Source organism: Pongo pygmaeus, chromosome 6 (assembly GCF_028885625.2).
Source record: "Pongo pygmaeus isolate AG05252 chromosome 6, NHGRI_mPonPyg2-v2.0_pri, whole genome shotgun sequence".
Taxonomy (NCBI): domain Eukaryota; kingdom Metazoa; phylum Chordata; class Mammalia; order Primates; family Hominidae; genus Pongo; species Pongo pygmaeus.
Window position 1 is genome coordinate 1,099,192 of NC_072379.2, and position 16,775 is coordinate 1,115,966.

The 16,775-nt window shown below is 56.7% G+C and overlaps 2 protein-coding genes across 8 annotated transcripts in view; one reads left to right on the forward strand and one right to left on the reverse strand.

Annotated features, from left to right (window-relative positions):
• Positions 1-16,775, reverse strand: part of C6H7orf50 (chromosome 6 C7orf50 homolog) — a 137,120-nt gene that overhangs the window by 78,591 nt on the left and 41,754 nt on the right. The gene's annotated exons all lie outside the window — the stretch shown is intronic.
• GPER1 (G protein-coupled estrogen receptor 1) lies at positions 3,817-11,333 on the forward strand. 3 transcript variants are annotated; one of them, XM_054494353.2, is made up of 3 exons: positions 3,817-4,005; positions 4,540-5,074; positions 8,941-11,235. In XM_054494353.2, the coding sequence occupies exon 3, from the start codon at positions 9,234-9,236 to the stop codon at positions 10,359-10,361; it is 1,128 nt and encodes a 375-aa protein (XP_054350328.1). In that variant the 5' UTR covers positions 3,817-4,005; positions 4,540-5,074; positions 8,941-9,233; the 3' UTR covers positions 10,362-11,235. The 3 variants fall into 3 exon arrangements, with proteins under 3 accessions (XP_054350328.1, XP_054350331.1, XP_054350330.1); XM_054494356.1 differs by lacking the exon at positions 4,540-5,074 and having other exon boundaries at positions 3,847-4,005; positions 8,941-11,333; XM_054494355.2 differs by having other exon boundaries at positions 3,976-5,074.

Genomic DNA, 16,775 nt, shown 5'->3' on the forward strand with positions numbered 1-16,775 from the left:
CCAATGCCTTGTAGGCCAGCAGCCGCACGCGCCTTCAGTGCTGGAGTCACGCCGAGGGGCTGACGGGCTGGATGGTCTCTGAGCGCAGCAAATTCCGTCTTGTGAGGGAAAGTGATAGAAAATGAGAGTGTGGGCCGGGCGCGGTGGCTCACGCCTGTAGTCCCAGCACTTTGGGAGCCTGAGGCGGGCGGATCACGAGGTCAGGAGATGGAGAGATGGAGACCATCCTGGCTAACACGGTGAAACCCCGTCTCTACTAAAAAAAAAAAATACAAAAAATTAGCTGGGCATGGTGGCGGGCGCCTGTAGTCCCAGCTACTCGGGAGGCTGAGGCAGGAGAACGGTGTGAACCCGGGACGGGGAGGTGGAGCTTGCAGTGAGTGGAGATCGCACCACTGCACTCCAGCCTGGGCAACAGAGCGAGACTCTATCTCAAAAAAAAAGAAGACGAGAGGGTGGAGGCGCGGACGACGGGAGCACCTGAGCTTCTGCGCTCAGCGTGCTGTGGTCAGCTGTGGTCTGCACACACCCACAGTAACTGGGCCCTCCCGCTGCGGACACCAAGCAGGGACAGGACGGCGGCAGCAACGCGCCCACGTCCACCAGTGCCAGGCGACACAGCAGAAAACCAGGATGCCCTGCCCCTCACCACACTGTTTCCGGGCTCGGCAGGCACACACCCTGAATGAAAGGCTCCAACCTGGCGCGGAGCCACAGCCTCCGTGCTTCTGAAGGAACAAGAGACGAAGTCACCATGGGCCGCACCACGTCCTGACGGCAGCTAACCCCCCAGGCCAGAATGGATCAGACGGAAGACATGGTAGGTCTGTCCGAGGGGAGGTCACAGGATGTCCCGAAAGTCAGGATGTGGCACGGAACGCAGAAATCAGAGCAGAGTTCCAACCCCGCCTGCCACCGGTGCAGCGAGACCCGCACACACCACACGCAGCCTCCTTGGGACCTGGGCTCTTTCTATAAAGGGGCTGCTGGTGCATGTCTACTTAATGCTCCAGGCCTGTGAGGATCGGATGCCCGAGGGTGCTCCTGCATGTCATTCGGAGATAGGAGACGCCAGCGATGCCCTCCCGGGGGCGTGGGAAGGGGCTCTCGGCCTCCCTTGACTCTGGATCATCGGAGAATGTGTCCGCCTGGCATGTGAGACACGGTGCACTTCTCCGAACCTCGAGCTGTCTTCCAGCATGTATCAGCTCTAAAATTCCTTCTGCACACAGCTTGATGTCTCCCCTGTAAGGTGGATCCAGCGCGTGATACTGTGAGCACCTCCAACCAACTGCTCCCTCCCTTGTGCCTATGGGGGAGAAGCGAATGAGCCAGGACTGGGCTAATCTCAGGCAGTGCCGCCTCACCCTTGCCCCTGGTGGACCGCTCCCCTTGAAAAGGAGCAGCAGGCGGTGGGAAGGGAAGCCTCACTCTGCCCAGCAGAGACAAGGGGTGTGTGGGACGTCTCACAGAACCATGTAGACCCACGCACCCCCACTGTACAGATGGGCACTGAGGCTCAGGAAGCTTAGAGATGTTGCCGGGTATCACACAGCACGTGGGGTGAGGAAGTGGAACCCGGGCTGGAGCCAGCAACACTGAAGACCAGGGTTGTTTGGATGGCGACACGCAACTCCCTGAGGGTTCTGCTCCTGCAGAATCAGGGGGACCCATGCTGCTGCCTACCATGGAGGGCACGGGAGAGGACTGGGGACGGGACAGGCAGCAGGAAGGGGTCGCTCAGTCAATCAGTGCTGGCACAGTGAGGGGCGCGCGAAGGCACTGCAGGCTCTGCGTCTGGGGCCTCTCAGCACAAGGACTGGGCTTTGCACGCGAGGACTGAAGGGTCAAAGGCGAAGGCCAAGGTTTCCTACATGGCATTAACTCGGGAGGGCTCCTGAAGCTGGAGACGCACTGCCTTACTTTGTGCGTGTTTTTCTCTATGCATTATCCGGTATTTGGCTGTGTGTGCGTTTAACTCAATAAGCAATGATCAGATGAAATTCCCCTTGAAGTTCTTTCCTTTTATTCTATCCTGGGGGTGAACAGAAAAATAAGTTCACTTCTTAAAAATTCATAACGACATCAGATCCAACAAGGAAATCAGTGCCTGAAGAGATGACTATTGACCCAGGACGCCTCTGGTGTACGGGCCGAGACCATGTGCTCAGAGTCAGCCGGCCCCTCCCAGATCTGCTCCTGGCCAGCTGTGAGGCGGCGGTGACACCACCTCCCCGCAGTCAGTCTCTGCATCCATGAGACGGGGAGAACGATAGCCTTGCCTCACAGGCTCTGAAGGAGAGTGACCTAAGATCAAGCACGCAGAGCACCAGGCACAGCGCCCAGCACCCAGGATGCATGTGTACCATGTCACATTCTACATTGAAGGAGGCTGAGACAGGAGGATCTCTTGAGCCCGGGAGTTCAAGACCAGCCTCGGCAATACAGTGAGACCTTTTCTCTATAAAAAAAATAAAAAAAAAAACGTTAGTGGCTCGCATCTGCAGTCCCAGCTACTCAGCTTCCAGGGTGGGAGGATGGCTTGAGCCTGGGAAGTGGAGGCTGCAGTGAGCTGAGATCAGGCCACTGCACACTGGCCTGGGCAACAGAGCAAAATCCTGTCTCAAAAAAAAAAAAAAAAAAAAAAAAGATTTAAAAATTGGCGAAAGGTCTCTATGCCTTACAAATAGTCCACGAGATTCCTCCCATCCCGTCACACATGCAAGTATTAAGTAGGTCTTGGGGACTGAAGTTCCTGCAGTCTGGGCCCTGTCTCTTACATCAGTAGTTGTACGGTACAAGTTACTTACCCGCCCAGTTCTTACAGGAGAAGGCTGGGCTCCAAGACCCAGATGCCCCGATCCGGCTGATGACCCAGATGCCCCGATCCGCTGACTCTATGCTGCAAGCAGGAAATCTAGGAGTCTCAGCCACTCGCCCGTCCAGGGCAGGCTCCCCAGGAAACCCAGGGCACGTGAATGGAGAGCTTGGGAGCTGAGCTCTTCCTCAGCCGCTGGGATGGACAGAGAGACCAGAAGCCATGGGTTTGCACTAGCAGGGCGCAGCTATTTTTAAGTGACATGTCTCGGCTATTTCGAGGTTTGGATTTTTATTTTACTTATTTTTTTCTGTACTTTCTCATGACTCACATCTTTCAAAATGGTGTCTCGGGTATTTTTAATGCTGAAATCACCTCGACTTCATAGCTGGTCAAAAAAATGTCTAAGAGCATATCAGCTTTTTATCATCCAAATACAAAAAGGTACATATTAGAGTTGTCAACTTTCTACTGCTGGAAGAAAACTCCACGTTAGTATTTTTCCATTAAAAAATTAACACAGCATTCTGTTTAGGAAATGTGTGTATATTTCCTAAAATACACATCTGAAAAACTTTAAATTGCTATTGCACAGATGCCTTGAGCCCCAGCAGGTCCCGAGGGGCCGAGTGCACCTGGAGGCCCAGCACCCCACTCCTCTGCCTGCACCAGCTCTCCCAGGGCAAGGGAGGGGGAGAGGGGGGAGCCCATGCAGGCTTCTGAACCACGCCTCAGGCTGCAGCCCCCGCATTACTCATACTCAGTGGACAAAGTACCACTCAGCATTCAATCTCACCACTTCAAAACATTACAGAGGGAAAAGGACACCTAGAAGTAGGAGTGAGATTCGCTGAAGTTCCCTTCTCAGGAAGACCCACCCCTCCGCCTGGAGAGCCGGGGCTGGCGGTGCCTGAGGACCCCTTCGGCCTGGACGGCCCACGCGGGGGTGGGGGGCCTCGCTCTGCCCTCATGGGGCGGCCGTCGGTTCCCGAAGCGGCGGGTGAAATTCGAATGGCCAGTAGGTGGCGCACTCGGAGGTGGCCGCCCCGCATGAGGCAGTTCATTGGCCCCGAGAGTCCGGGGAGGGGGGTTTATTCCCCGCCTGCACGAGGCTGTGAAATCTGCAACCACGAGCAGGGGAGGCCTCGGCCCTGGTGGGGAAGAGGCTACCAACATCCGGACGGCAGGTAAGTTCCGACGCTTCTGCAGCGAGCGCGGGAGGCGGGACCTGAGGCACGGCTAACACTCAGAGAAAACTACCAGCTGAGGGTCCCTGGTCTGAATGCTTGGGACCGGAAGAGTTTAGGAGTTCAGATTTTTGCAGATTTTGGAATATCTGCAGGTACAGAATGAGAAAGCTAAATACAAAATTCGTTTGTGTTTCATACACACCTTATACACACTGCCTGAAGGCAACTTTATAAAAACACTTTCAATAATTTCATGCATAAAACAAACTTTGAACTGTGCCTGGACTGCAGCCCACCACATGAGGTCAGGTGTGGAATTTTCCACTTGTGTCACGACGCTCCAACAGTGTGAGACTGTGGGGCACTCTGGATTTCAGATTTCCAGATGCTCAACCAGTACTCAGATTCCTAAGTTACTTGTCAGAAATGCCTATTTCTTGGGATTACACTTCTCTCTGCAAATGTCTGTGAAATTCCTGTTAAATTCTTTATGTATCATATACATGCTACTAAGTTAATTATGAAATTTAGTGTTTAACGCAGGTCAGTTGCAAAAACAAGAATATTGCATGCTTCAACCCAGGATGACAGGTTATTGCCTAAAGGATACACAACCCCTAGTATGATGCCTTCAAACTTAAAGAAAGGTTTGTATCTGTGAGTGAAGAAAAGCAGTTAAACCAGAAACTTCCATAAAAACAAGTCTAGCAGAACTGAGCTGATTGCCAAAGTGTGGGAGAAAAAGGGCCAGCAAAAAAATGGTTAACTCTAGCCTTCTGAGGAGGCCGCCCAGAGCCCGGCCAGAGAGAGGAGCGGGTGGAGGGGGCCTATAAAGCCCTGTGCCAAGGGGCAGACTCACTGGCTCAGACGGAGGACGCACCCGCCAGCCAGCCGGGAACCTTCCCTCACGGGCTCCCAGGGCGGGTCTCTTCCTCTCTCCAGCCCTGCTCAGGCATTCGGCAGGTCCAGCGGAGGTACACCTCCTGCAGCGGGTTCCAAGTGCACCTCCAGCCTGATGGGCCTGACCGAGGAGGCTTCCAGGAGCACAGAAGGGGCTGCAACCCAGGTAGGACTCAGCCTCGGCCTGGCGGTGCCATACCACTGACTAGGGGAGCGGGTGGGTGGTGCCACCCAGGCCGCTGTGCTTTTATGGGAACAGCTGGACGCAGACACGCACAGACACCTCACCCCCCGCTGAGAACAGCACCCAGCTTCCCAAACTCAAGGCACAGAACCCTCTCCCACAGAGCTCCAGTGGTCTCGGCGTGACCGCAGCAGGGGGCCTTACAGACCCCTCTCCCACGGAGCTCCAGTGGTCTCAGTGTGACCTCAATAGCAGAGGGCTTTACAGACCCCTCTCCCATGGAGCTCCGGTGGTCTCAGCGTGACTGCAGCAGGGGCTTTGCCTGGACAGCCTTTCTAACACGTTCTGAAAGTAGGACCCAGTATTCCGTCACGTTCTGTCCCAGCAAGAACGTGTCTCACTTCAAGAAAATGAGGGTGCCCGCTCTGCCCTGCCGCGCCCCAGTCACTGTCACCAACCCTGAAGTCCTGGGAGGGCCACACGCCTTTTGACAGATGCAGACTTAATACAGCTGACTAAAGTACATTTCTCTACGACAAGCAGAGGAAATCTGAAATGGGGTAATGCGCTGTTTATAACTCCATGCCCCCTCCAGTGAGGACGTGGGGCCAGTCGCCCAGGACCACATCAGACACTAGGACACATCAGACACCAGGTCCCGTATCTTCTCGGTGTCTGCCAAGGATCAAAAGACTCAATTTACATGGGAAAGAAATGAATGACTCGTTTTTCAACTATTTTTCCCTTGGAGTTCATTTAACAAAATTAGGAAAGAAAATAAACGTTAAGTTAAGGGTTCTGCCCACCTTTAAACTTCCTGCCACGCTGCGGTCTAATACATTCCAAAATGTCTACATTTAAAGAGCAAAACAAGTCCTCTGTGCCGTTTTTAAGAAATTAAATACAGAGGCGAAATGCGGAGTCTTTCAACCTTCCCAACAGAGGCTGAGAGCAGGGCATTTATGCTGCTCAATGGTATTATCTACTAAAGATGAATCAAGAGTGCAAAATAACCAAAATCAAATTCACCAGCCCCAGCCAAGTGAAGGTTATTGAGTACTTTTAGAATAACTGACACAGAGGCAGTGATTCATCTTGTCTTCCCCACCCGCCTTTTTTTGAGATGGGGCCTCACTGCAGCTGCTCAGGCTTGAGTGCAGTGGTGTGATCTCGGCTCAGGCTCAAGTGCAGTGGTGTGATCTCGGCTCACTGCAGCCTCTACCTGCCAGGCTCAGGCGATCCTCCTGCCTCAGCCTCCCGAGTAGCTGGGACTACAGGCGCACACCACTATGCCCAGCTACTTTTTTTGTCTTTTTTTAGTAGAGACAGGGTTTCCCCATGTTACCCAGGCTGGTCTCGAACTCCTGAACTTGAGCAATCCTCCCACCTCATCCTCCTGAAGTGCTGGGATTATAGGCCAGCCTTTTTTTTTTTAAAGTAAGTATTTTCAAGCGATAGGTCAATAATCTCTAGTCTGGTTTTGTAGCACTTCAAAACAATAACCCCTGGCCCGGCGCGGTGGCTCACACCTGTAATCCCAGCACTGTGGGAGGCCAAGGCGGGCAGATCACTACAGGTCAGAAGTTCGAGACAAGCCTGGGCAACATGGTGAAACCCCATCTCTACTAAAAATATAAAACATTAGCCAGGTATGGTGGTGCACACCTATAATCCCAGATACTTGGGAGGCTGAGACAGGAGAATCATTCTAACCCGGGAGGCGGCAGTTGCAGTGAGCCGAGATTGTGCCACTGCACTCCAACCTGGGTGACAAAAAAAAAAAAAATTCAAAACAATAACTCCTAATGATTTCAAAGGGTAAAATGAAAATTCCCAAAGGAAAAACAACTCAAACCCATTGTGAAGTGTTAGTTTACTCCAGGGCACCAGCACCATCTGGGCCAGGTAATTCTCTGCTGGGCTTGGGCACCTGTCCTAGGCACTGTAGGGAGCTGAGCGGCAGCCCTGGCCCCACCAGCACCCCCCTGTGAGAGCCCCCACGTCCCCAGAGACTGCCAGTGTCTGCAGGCTGAGACCCCCATGGCCCGCTGCATAGAGAACTTCCAGGAGCACAGTGACACGGGGCGGGTGACGGGACCCTCCCCACTGGCGGCAGAGCTGGGGTGACACGGGGCGGGTGACGGGACCCTCCCCACTGGCAGCAAAGCCGGGGTGACACGGGGCGGGTGACGGGACCCTCCCCACTGGCGGCAGAGCCGGGGTGACACGGGGCGGGTGACGAGACCCTCCCCACTGGCAGCAAAGCCGGGGTGACACGGGGCGGGTGACGGGACCCTCCCCACTGGCGGCAGAGCCGGGGTGACACGGGGCGGGTGACGGGACCCTCCCCACTGGCAGCAAAGCCGGGGTGACACGGGGCAGGTGACGGGACCCTCCCCACTGGCGGCAGAGCCGGGGTGACACGGGGCGGGTGACGGGACCCTCCCCACTGGCGGCAGAGCCGGGGTGACACGGGGCGGGTGACGGGACCCTCCCCACTGGCGGCAGAGCCGGGGTGACACGGGGCGGGTGACGAGACCCTCCCCACTGGCGGCAAAGCCGGGGTGACACGGGGCGGGTGACGGGACCCTCTCCACTGGCGGCAGAGCCGGGGTGACACGGGGCGGGTGACAGGACCCTCCCCACTGGCGGCAAAGCCGGGGTGACACGGGGCGGGTGACGAGACCCTCCCCACTGGCGGCAAAGCCGGGGTGACACGGGGCGGGTGACGGGACCCTCCCCACTGGCGGCAGAGCCAGGGTGACACAGGGCGGGTGACAGGACCCTCCCCACTGGCGGCAGAGCCGGGGTGACACGGGGCGGGTGACGAGACCCTCCCCACTGGCGGCAGAGCCAGGGTGACACGGGGCGGGTGACAGGACCCTCCCCACTGGCGGCAAAGCCGGGGTGACACGGGGCGGGTGACGGGACCCTCCCCACTGGCGGCAGAGCCGGGGTGACACGGGGCGGGTGACGGGACCCTCCCCACTGGCGGCAGAGCCGGGGTGACACGGGGCGGGTGACGAGACCCTCCCCACTGGCGGCAGAGCCGGGGTGACACAGGGCGGGTGACGGGACCCTCCCCACTGGCGGCAGAGCCAGGGCACCGCCGTGGGCGGACAGCCACTTCTCCCTCCCTGCAGAGGATAAGTTTGGGAGGGACTCTCTCCCTGGAGTTTCTTCCTAGGTTACAAACAGCATTGCAAAAACATACTAGGTTTTACAATAATTTGTTAAAACACGAAATAAAAACTTAAATATTATTTCCCAAAACAATGACCCCTTTCACTCTATATTACGAAAATAAGTTTCATTTTTGGTACCTAGAACACAGAACTAGCATGAGGAAACCGCTGAACTTCTGTTTTATTGTAAAAGAAGATTCTGCTCCGATGTCCAGCTTTCTGGACCCACTCTCTCTCTCAGAAACACTGGCTTTCCCTTCCTATCTTACTTCTCCATCAGCTGCTGAAATGCATTTTCCCTTCTCCTCACAAACGCCGTTGTCCTGGGGCAGCCATGCCCACACCCCCGTTGCTTCCTGGGCCTGCTCTGTGGCTATAAAGGGAAAGAACACCCCTGCCTGTGGGGGTGACTGACGTCCAGCCTCCAGCTGCAGCTGAGCGGCCATGGGACCTGCAGGAAAGAAGGCCGTGTACTTCCCACAGGCGACTCTTCCACCTCAGCTCAACCACAGCCACCTCCTGAGCTCATAAAGCTGAGGTTCTGGCCCTCCCCAGTGCTCCTGACACACCCAGACTCTACAGACACCCGGCCAGGGGCACCGGGCCTTGTCCCAAAGCTGGGGCCACTCGATGAGGCTTCATCCTCTCCTGTTGCTTCTCCAGGTACCCAGAGAGTGAGCGGCTCCACGCAGGACTGTGCACGGTGGCCGACACCCGCAGGGACGCCCGCCGGACGAGCACGCGGAGGGCCCTCGCCTCCACGGATGCGCCATGCTGGTGTGCGGAGCATCTGTTCTTCCACTCTTTGCAGGTGCTCCTCCTGGGGAGTTTCCTGTCTGACAAATGCCGGGCTCACTTCAAGGAGAATCAGGCTTCTTTCTAAAGATGGATTCACTGTTTAAAACAGAGCTCTGGGAGGCTTTTGGCAAATCTTGAAAGCCACACGGTGCAGAGACATGGATGTGACTTCCCAAGCCCGGGGCGTGGGCCTGGAGATGTACCCGGGCACCGCGCAGCCTGCGGCCCCCAACACCACCTCCCCTGGGCTCAACCTGTCCCACCCGCTCCTGGGCACCGCCCTGGCCAATGGGACGGGCGAGCTCTCGGAGCACCAGCAGTACGTGATTGGCCTGTTCCTCTCGTGCCTCTACACCATCTTCCTCTTCCCCATCGGCTTTGTGGGCAACATCCTGATCCTGGTGGTGAACATCAGCTTCCGCGAGAAGATGACCATCCCCGACCTGTACTTCATCAACCTGGCGGTGGCGGACCTCATCCTGGTGGCCGACTCCCTCATCGAGGTGTTCAACCTGCACGAGCGGTACTACGACATCGCCGTCCTGTGCACCTTCATGTCGCTCTTCCTGCAGGTCAACATGTACAGCAGCGTCTTCTTCCTCACCTGGATGAGCTTCGACCGCTACATCGCCCTGGCCAGGGCCATGCGCTGCAGCCTGTTCCGCACCAAGCACCACGCCCGGCTGAGCTGCGGCCTCATCTGGATGGCATCCGTGTCGGCCACGCTGGTGCCCTTCACCGCCGTGCACCTGCAGCACACCGACGAGGCCTGCTTCTGCTTCGCGGACGTCCGGGAGGTGCAGTGGCTCGAGGTCACGCTGGGCTTCATCGTGCCCTTCGCCATCATTGGCCTGTGCTACTCCCTCATCATCCGGGTGCTGGTCAGGGCGCACCGGCACCGTGGGCTGCGGCCCCGGCGGCAGAAGGCGCTCCGCATGATCCTCGCGGTGGTACTGGTCTTCTTCGTCTGCTGGCTGCCGGAGAACGTCTTCATCAGCGTGCACCTCCTGCAGCGGACGCAGCCTGGGGCCGCTCCCTGCAAGCAGTCTTTCCGCCATGCCCACCCCCTCACGGGCCACATTGTCAACCTCGCCGCGTTCTCCAACAGCTGCCTAAACCCCCTCATCTACAGCTTTCTCGGGGAGACCTTCAGGGACAAGCTGAGGCTGTACATTGAGCAGAAAACAAATTTGCCGGCCCTGAACCGCTTCTGTCATGCTGCCCTGAAGGCCGTCATTCCGGACAGCACCGAGCAGTCGGACGTGAGGTTCAGCAGTGCCGTGTAGACAGCCTTGGCCGCAGAGGCACAGCCAGAGTGTGACTTGGGAGCTGCACGCACCTGGGTGGACACAAGGCACGGCCATGTCATGTCTCTAAACTGCGGTCAGATGTGGCTTCCGGCTCCTCGGGGCCTCGCGAGGGTCACACTTGCCTGGTCACCCTGGGGCTGCTAAGGAAACCTCACGACGGGTCACCTTGCACTCCTCACACAGAATTGCTACAATCCCAAAGCGCTCTCCCCGCAGGGTCCAAAGGCCAGTGGTGACCAACCTGTTGCCCAGCTCCTCCCCGCCAACCCTGCCTGCCGCCACAGGAAACATTTCTGACACTGCCGACCAGGAAAGCCACACGGAGAGGCCACGTGGGTGAAGCGCCTCAGTTACACGGGAACCCTAAAGCAAATCTGCCACCATGGGGGAACTGATGCTGGAGACACAAGGTGCTGGTGGGTCTGAGCTGGACATCGCGGTGTGTCCTCTGTGCCCACGGTCTGAGCTAGCTAGCACACCGCCGAGTTAAAGAGGAAAAGGAAAACACGCTGCTCTGGTGCACGCCTGAGCGTCCTCCATCTTCCAAGATGGCAGCAATGGCGCTGTGCGGCCTCGCCAGGCCCACGAGGGGCACCAGTGCTCGGCCCGGAGCAGCAGGAAGGCCCCTCTGTGGAGTGCCAGCCCGTGGCGGCAGGAGGGCCCCTCTGCGGAGTGCCCGCCGTCTGCTCTGAGGTGGTTCAGTCACTGCTTGTTGACCTCATCATGGCAATTGCACTCACGTGGACTGGGACTGTGCGAGCTGCCGTGTGGGTTAGTCAGGTGCCAGGACAATGAAATACTCCAGTGTGGCTGACGAATTTGTTTCTCCAGAAGTAACAGCTGGGGACAACTGCGGTGATGATGTAAAAACCTTCCCATAAAATGTAAGAAAAGCTGACGAGGCTGGTGATGTTCAGCCTTTGTCAATAAAACAGTCATGTGCGGATCCTTCCAGAGGCTCTGTCTTGGGGGTCTGCCAAGTGGGGTGGGACGTGGGGTGGGCATGGGGCTCTCGGGAGAATCCCCCCCCGCTCACAGAAAACACAGCCCTCCCCTGCCATCCCGAAAACTCTCACAAGGCCAGCCTCTGAGTCCGGCCAGCCAGACCTAACCTGGCATTTCCAGGCTGTCCAAAATGCCGTGGGGGCACTCTTGTGTCATGCTTGGGTGCCACGACGAGCTTCCCATGAATGTAGGAGGCAGGACTTAGCCTTGTCCAGCAGCCTGTGCGACCTAAGCTGCCTTTCTAGAAGGCTCTCGGCCGCGTGCAAGGCCCAAGAGCTCTGTAGCACCCAGGCGCTCCTGGAGCAGCCGGCTGGGAAGGTTCCTGCTCCTACTCCCATCGCCGGGGCTGGATCCTGGCGCTACTCCCCTCCTTCCCGCCTCACCCACCTGGCAGCAGCTGTCCCTGATGTTACCAAGGTGCACCTGAACCAGCGCCTGCTTCTCCGTCTTCACAGAAACCCATGCTGGGAGTCGGGACGTGTGGGTGAAGGAAACTAGCCACCTGCACTACCCCCTCACTTTTCCTGTGTTTGCAGTTCTGTTCTGTTTAAAGCTGTGATACTGTTTTTTATTTGTGATAACATAAAGTTTGATATGCAAACATATTGAAAGGAAAAGGCCAATTAAAGAAAACATCTGCAAAAGAGCAGGTGGTGAATGGGTGCGGTACAATGAAGACTGAACGCAGCCATATTGAGTCCAGGAAACTCTCTCCTCCTGTCTGTGGGACATAACACAACCACAGTGAGTCCAGGAAACTCTCTCCTCTCATCCATGGGACATAACATAACCACACATGAGCCCAGGAAACTCTCTCTCCTCCTGTTTGTGGGACATAACACAACCACAGTGAGACCAGTAAAACCTCTCTCCTCCCATTTGTGGGACATAACTCAACCACACATGAGCCCAGGAAACTCTCTCCTCCCGTCTGTGGGACATTAAGCTGTGTGTCGGTGGGTGTGGGAAGCCTGGGTCTCTCAGGCAGGTGGGGCCTGTATTCTTCATGACCCCAGCACCGTGGTGCCAGGCTCCTCAGGAAGAGAGCGCTGCCCAGACCGTGGCCTGCAGGAGCGGCCTCTGTGCCCACTTCTATCAGGATTGCTTTCCTCATAAATGGCCCACCGGGAAGCCTGGGAACAGGGCGGCTCCCACACACTAACAGGTCTCGTGGAAGTGGAGACTGCTGTGGGGTGGCCAAGCCAGAAGCCAGGCTCACGTGTGGCACAGTCCTGCAGAACGCCGTGCGTGGCTCGAGCCACGACTCAGGCCCGGCGCACCCCTCCCTCTGCCCCTCCAGAGCCTGCCCTGCAAGTCACCCCAGCTAAAAGGACACAGCCATCACACTGACAGCCATGCTCTGGAGCTCCTTCCAGGCCCCAGGGACGAGACTTGCCCTCCTCCCCAGGGATGTCCTCACTCAATGCCCAGGACAGCCAGGCAGCAGCCCCCCAAAACCTCCCCCACACCTGAGCGCTGTCTTTACAACAATACCCAGGACAGTCACGCAGCAGCCCCCAAACCCCCCTCCCCGACACCCGGGCACTCTCTTTACAAGATGCATCCTTCAATGAAGCCCCCCTTTTGACCTCAGTGTTGCCAATGGGGAAAAACCATCCAAGTCCCAGAAAGCAGGCAGGGTGGGTGCTCTACCACCAGGCATTCCCCACACACAGTCCCCTTCACACAGCTTCAACAGGGGCAAGGGCAGACGCTTTAAAATACGCAGACTAGAGACCCAGCATTTCCGACTTCCAGTTCTGACGAGCTGACGTGGGGAGGCCCACACAGAACGTGGTCTGGTCCCCGCCCCTCACAGCAGCCCCGTGGGGTGAGTGCTGTCCCCACCACACCAAGGAGGCGCTAGAAGGGTCCGTCACTGCTCGAAGCCTTAAGTGGTGGGTGACACAGCCAGGAATTCAGCCACGTTCTCCTGGCTCGAAGCCCACGGTCCTGCCCGCTCTGTAGCACTCGGCAATCCCTGGCGTCTAACTGGCAAAAGCACGCCATGCAGAAATCATACAGAGCTGGGGGCCACGGGCATCGACGGGTCACCCAAGGTCACCAGCCCATCCTCCTCGGAAGCCTGCTGTGCGGGAAGTGCAGGGATGGCAGCAGCGGCAGCGGGGAGGGCTCCCCTAAGGTGATCTGGGTGGGAACTGCATCTGAACACAGCCCCAGGCATCAATCAGGGACGGGACTCAACTCATTCCTCCACGTCAACCCACCACAGGGAACAGTGCTGACTGTGGCGTCCTTCCCTCCCTGCCGCAGACGCGTCTTCCATCCTGCCCGCACCAGACACCGCTGTGAGTGCGTGGAAGCGTCAGCCGCCCCACTACGCCGCTCCTCTCCACCAGGTCTCTTCTGGGGACTTGCCCAAGGCTCTGGGCAGACAGAGCTGACACGCCGCCATCTAGCCGCTGGAAACAGACACTTGACCTGTGAAGCTGGCGGCGGCACTGCTCTGAGGCCAGTCACAGGAGTGACAGGCACCCAGCAGCCAAGCCACGGGGCTGCGGTAAGGGCAGGTGCAACACTGAGGTCCCCACGCGGTAGAGCCAGCCTTGGACCCTGGGCCCTGGAGTCCCTGGCCCTGAGATCCCAGAGCTGGGAGCTGTAGGACAGAGACCAGCAGGCCGGGCAGGGACTCTGTGGGTGCCGCCGGCCCAGCCACACACGCCCTTTTCAAGCGCTTGCCTGGGAGCCAGGGCAAATGTAATTATTTTTGGCAGGCCCACGGTAAGATAAAATCAAGGCGTCTTAACTGCTCTGTTGTTTCCTGGTAACCCAACTCTCCTACACATAAGTTCTTTTTAAACCCCATAAAGAGCTCAAAAGTACATAGCTGCAAGCATGGGAAAAACCCCCGTGTTAGCAATGAACATGACCTCATCGTTCTTTGTGCTTAACAATTAACTCCTGACCTCACGAGAGTGACACGGCTTACCCGCCCTTCCCAGGCCCCGCACCTCCCACTCAGTGAGAAGCGGCAGCGGTGGGCTCGCTAATGCTCACACGCGCACTCACCTGCAGTCTTGGGGGGCAGGGTGGGGGACAGAACTACAAAGAAACCTTCTTAGGAGGGTGTTTCTGTGGCGGGGTGGGAAGCCATTCCAAAGCCATCCTGGATGCCCCGTGAACTGGGCACATGAGGCAATGTGAGGAGGCTCCTGAAGCTGGGGCTCTCCCGGCAGAGGCGGGAGACAGGGCAGGCGAGGGGAGCCCATGGGAACGGGTCAGGGCTGAGGACAAGGCTTAACCCAGACATTGACAGTAATAAGCAGCACACAGACTATGCAAGTACACGCACACGTCTGTGTGTACACATCCTGAGCGTGCTTGTACGTGTCTACGGTGTGCACATGTGTTTGAACACTCACACACGCTCACATGTTCCAAGCTCTATCTCTGCAGCCCAGCTGCACAGGACCTAGCCCCAAACACTGCCACCCTCCAGAAGGGCCCAGGACTCCGGGAGAAATGGCTGGTTTGGGCCGGGGCAGGGACAGACAAGATGAGCCTGGGACAGGTGGTTCTGGTTGAGGCCAGAAAGCCTCCAAGAGCACGTCGGGTGACACCCAAAGGACATGGTGTCCTCACCAAAGCTGGGACAACGTGAGCAGTAAGATGAGTAAGAAGACACAATCGTGATAGACCATGAAAAGCAGGAGTCCGCAAGTCCACTCCAACAACAAACAGACCTAATATACTTTAAATAAAATGAAAGAATGCATGAATGGGAAGAGTCTCGTTTCTAATAAAGTGCTGGCTGGTAAAGTAGTTCGAAAAGCATCACTCTGCGCCTTTCAGAGGGAGACGGGGGCAGGTAAGAGTCACAAATGGAGGGCAAATCTCGGGGGGCAGTGAGGTGCAGGGGACTCAGAGCCTACCTGTCCCCCACGGATGGCTCATTAGTGCTCGGGGAAAGGTCACCACACAGTGGAGACAGGACAGCCCCTCGCTGGGTGATCACATGGGCAGCACTGACAAGGAGGCCGGTCCAGATGCTACACCCTGAGAAGGGTGCGTCTTGTGTGCTGTGATCTAGGAACACACAGCCTGAGTCTCATCAGGAGGGAATGTGAGATAAATAGGAAGGGAGGACGGGGAACCAGGATGCATCAAAAATGTCCATGTGACAAAAGACAAAGGAAGAGCAACCGTCCCAAACTCAGAAAGAGGAAAGACATGTAACAATTTGACACAACAGGGATCCTAGACAGGGTGCTCTACCAGAAGGAAAAAAGTGTCGTGAAGGATTTTATGGGGTCAGTCAACAAGAATGGAATACCCTGGGAGATAAAAGTGCTGCCTCAACGTCCAATTTCCCGAGACGGGCAACAATGCTTCCTAGGAAGCCCACACTGGAGTGTGCAGAGGGAAGAGACAGGACTGTGCAAGTCACCCCCAAGAGGCTCCGTGGGGGCAGGATGCACACAGCAAGTGGGGTGGGTGCACAGCAAACGCACAGGACAAACGTTATCCACTCCATGCCCGTGGATCAACCTCAAAGAACTGGAAACATGCATCCAAGCAAGCATTTGTCTGTGAATGTCCACAGCAGCACTGTCCACAAGAATCAACACATGGAAACAGCCCAGATGTCCATGAGCCAATAGATGGAGAAACAAAATCAGTCTATCCAATAGCAGAATATTACTCTGCCATAAAAACGAATAAAGCGCGGACCACACCACAGCACGGAGGACCTGGAAACGCCACAGTCAGGGAGACAAAGTCACGGTCAGGGAGATGAAGCAGACATGAGTGGAGACGCCATACTTGGTGAGATAAAGCAGACACGAGTGGAGCTGCCACGCTCGGTGAGATAAAGCAGACACGAATGGAGCTGCCACGCTCGGTGAGATAAAGCAGACACGAATGGAGCTGCCACGCTCGGTGAGATAAAGCAGACACGAGTGGAGATGCCACGCTCGGTGAGATAAAGCAGACGAGTGGAGATGCCACGCTCGGTGAGATAAAGCAGACGAGTGGAGCTGCCATGCTCGGTGAGATAAAGCAGACACGAGTGGAGATGCCACGCTCAGTGAGATAAAGCAGACACGAGTGGAGACGCCACACTCGGTGAGATAAAGCAGACACGAGTGGAGCTGCCACGCTCGGTGAGATAAAGCAGACACGAGTGGAGCTGCCACGCTCGGTGAGATAAAGCAGACAAGTGGAGCTGCCACGCTCAGTGAGATAAAGCAGACACGAGTGGAGACGCCACACTTGGTGAGATAAAGCAGACACGAGAGGAGCTGCCACGCTTGGTGAGATAAAGCAGACACGAGCCCAATGTCCACTGAGTGCGTCCGCCAACGTGAAACGTGCAGGGCAGACAGGTCCACAGGACAGAAGGCTGGGAAGCAGCTGCCAGGG

Excerpts from the sequence above, each read along its gene's own strand:
- GPER1 (XM_054494353.2), top strand. The coding sequence starts at position 9,234 with ATGGATGTGACTTCCCAAGCCCGGGGCGTGGGCCTGGAGATGTACCCG.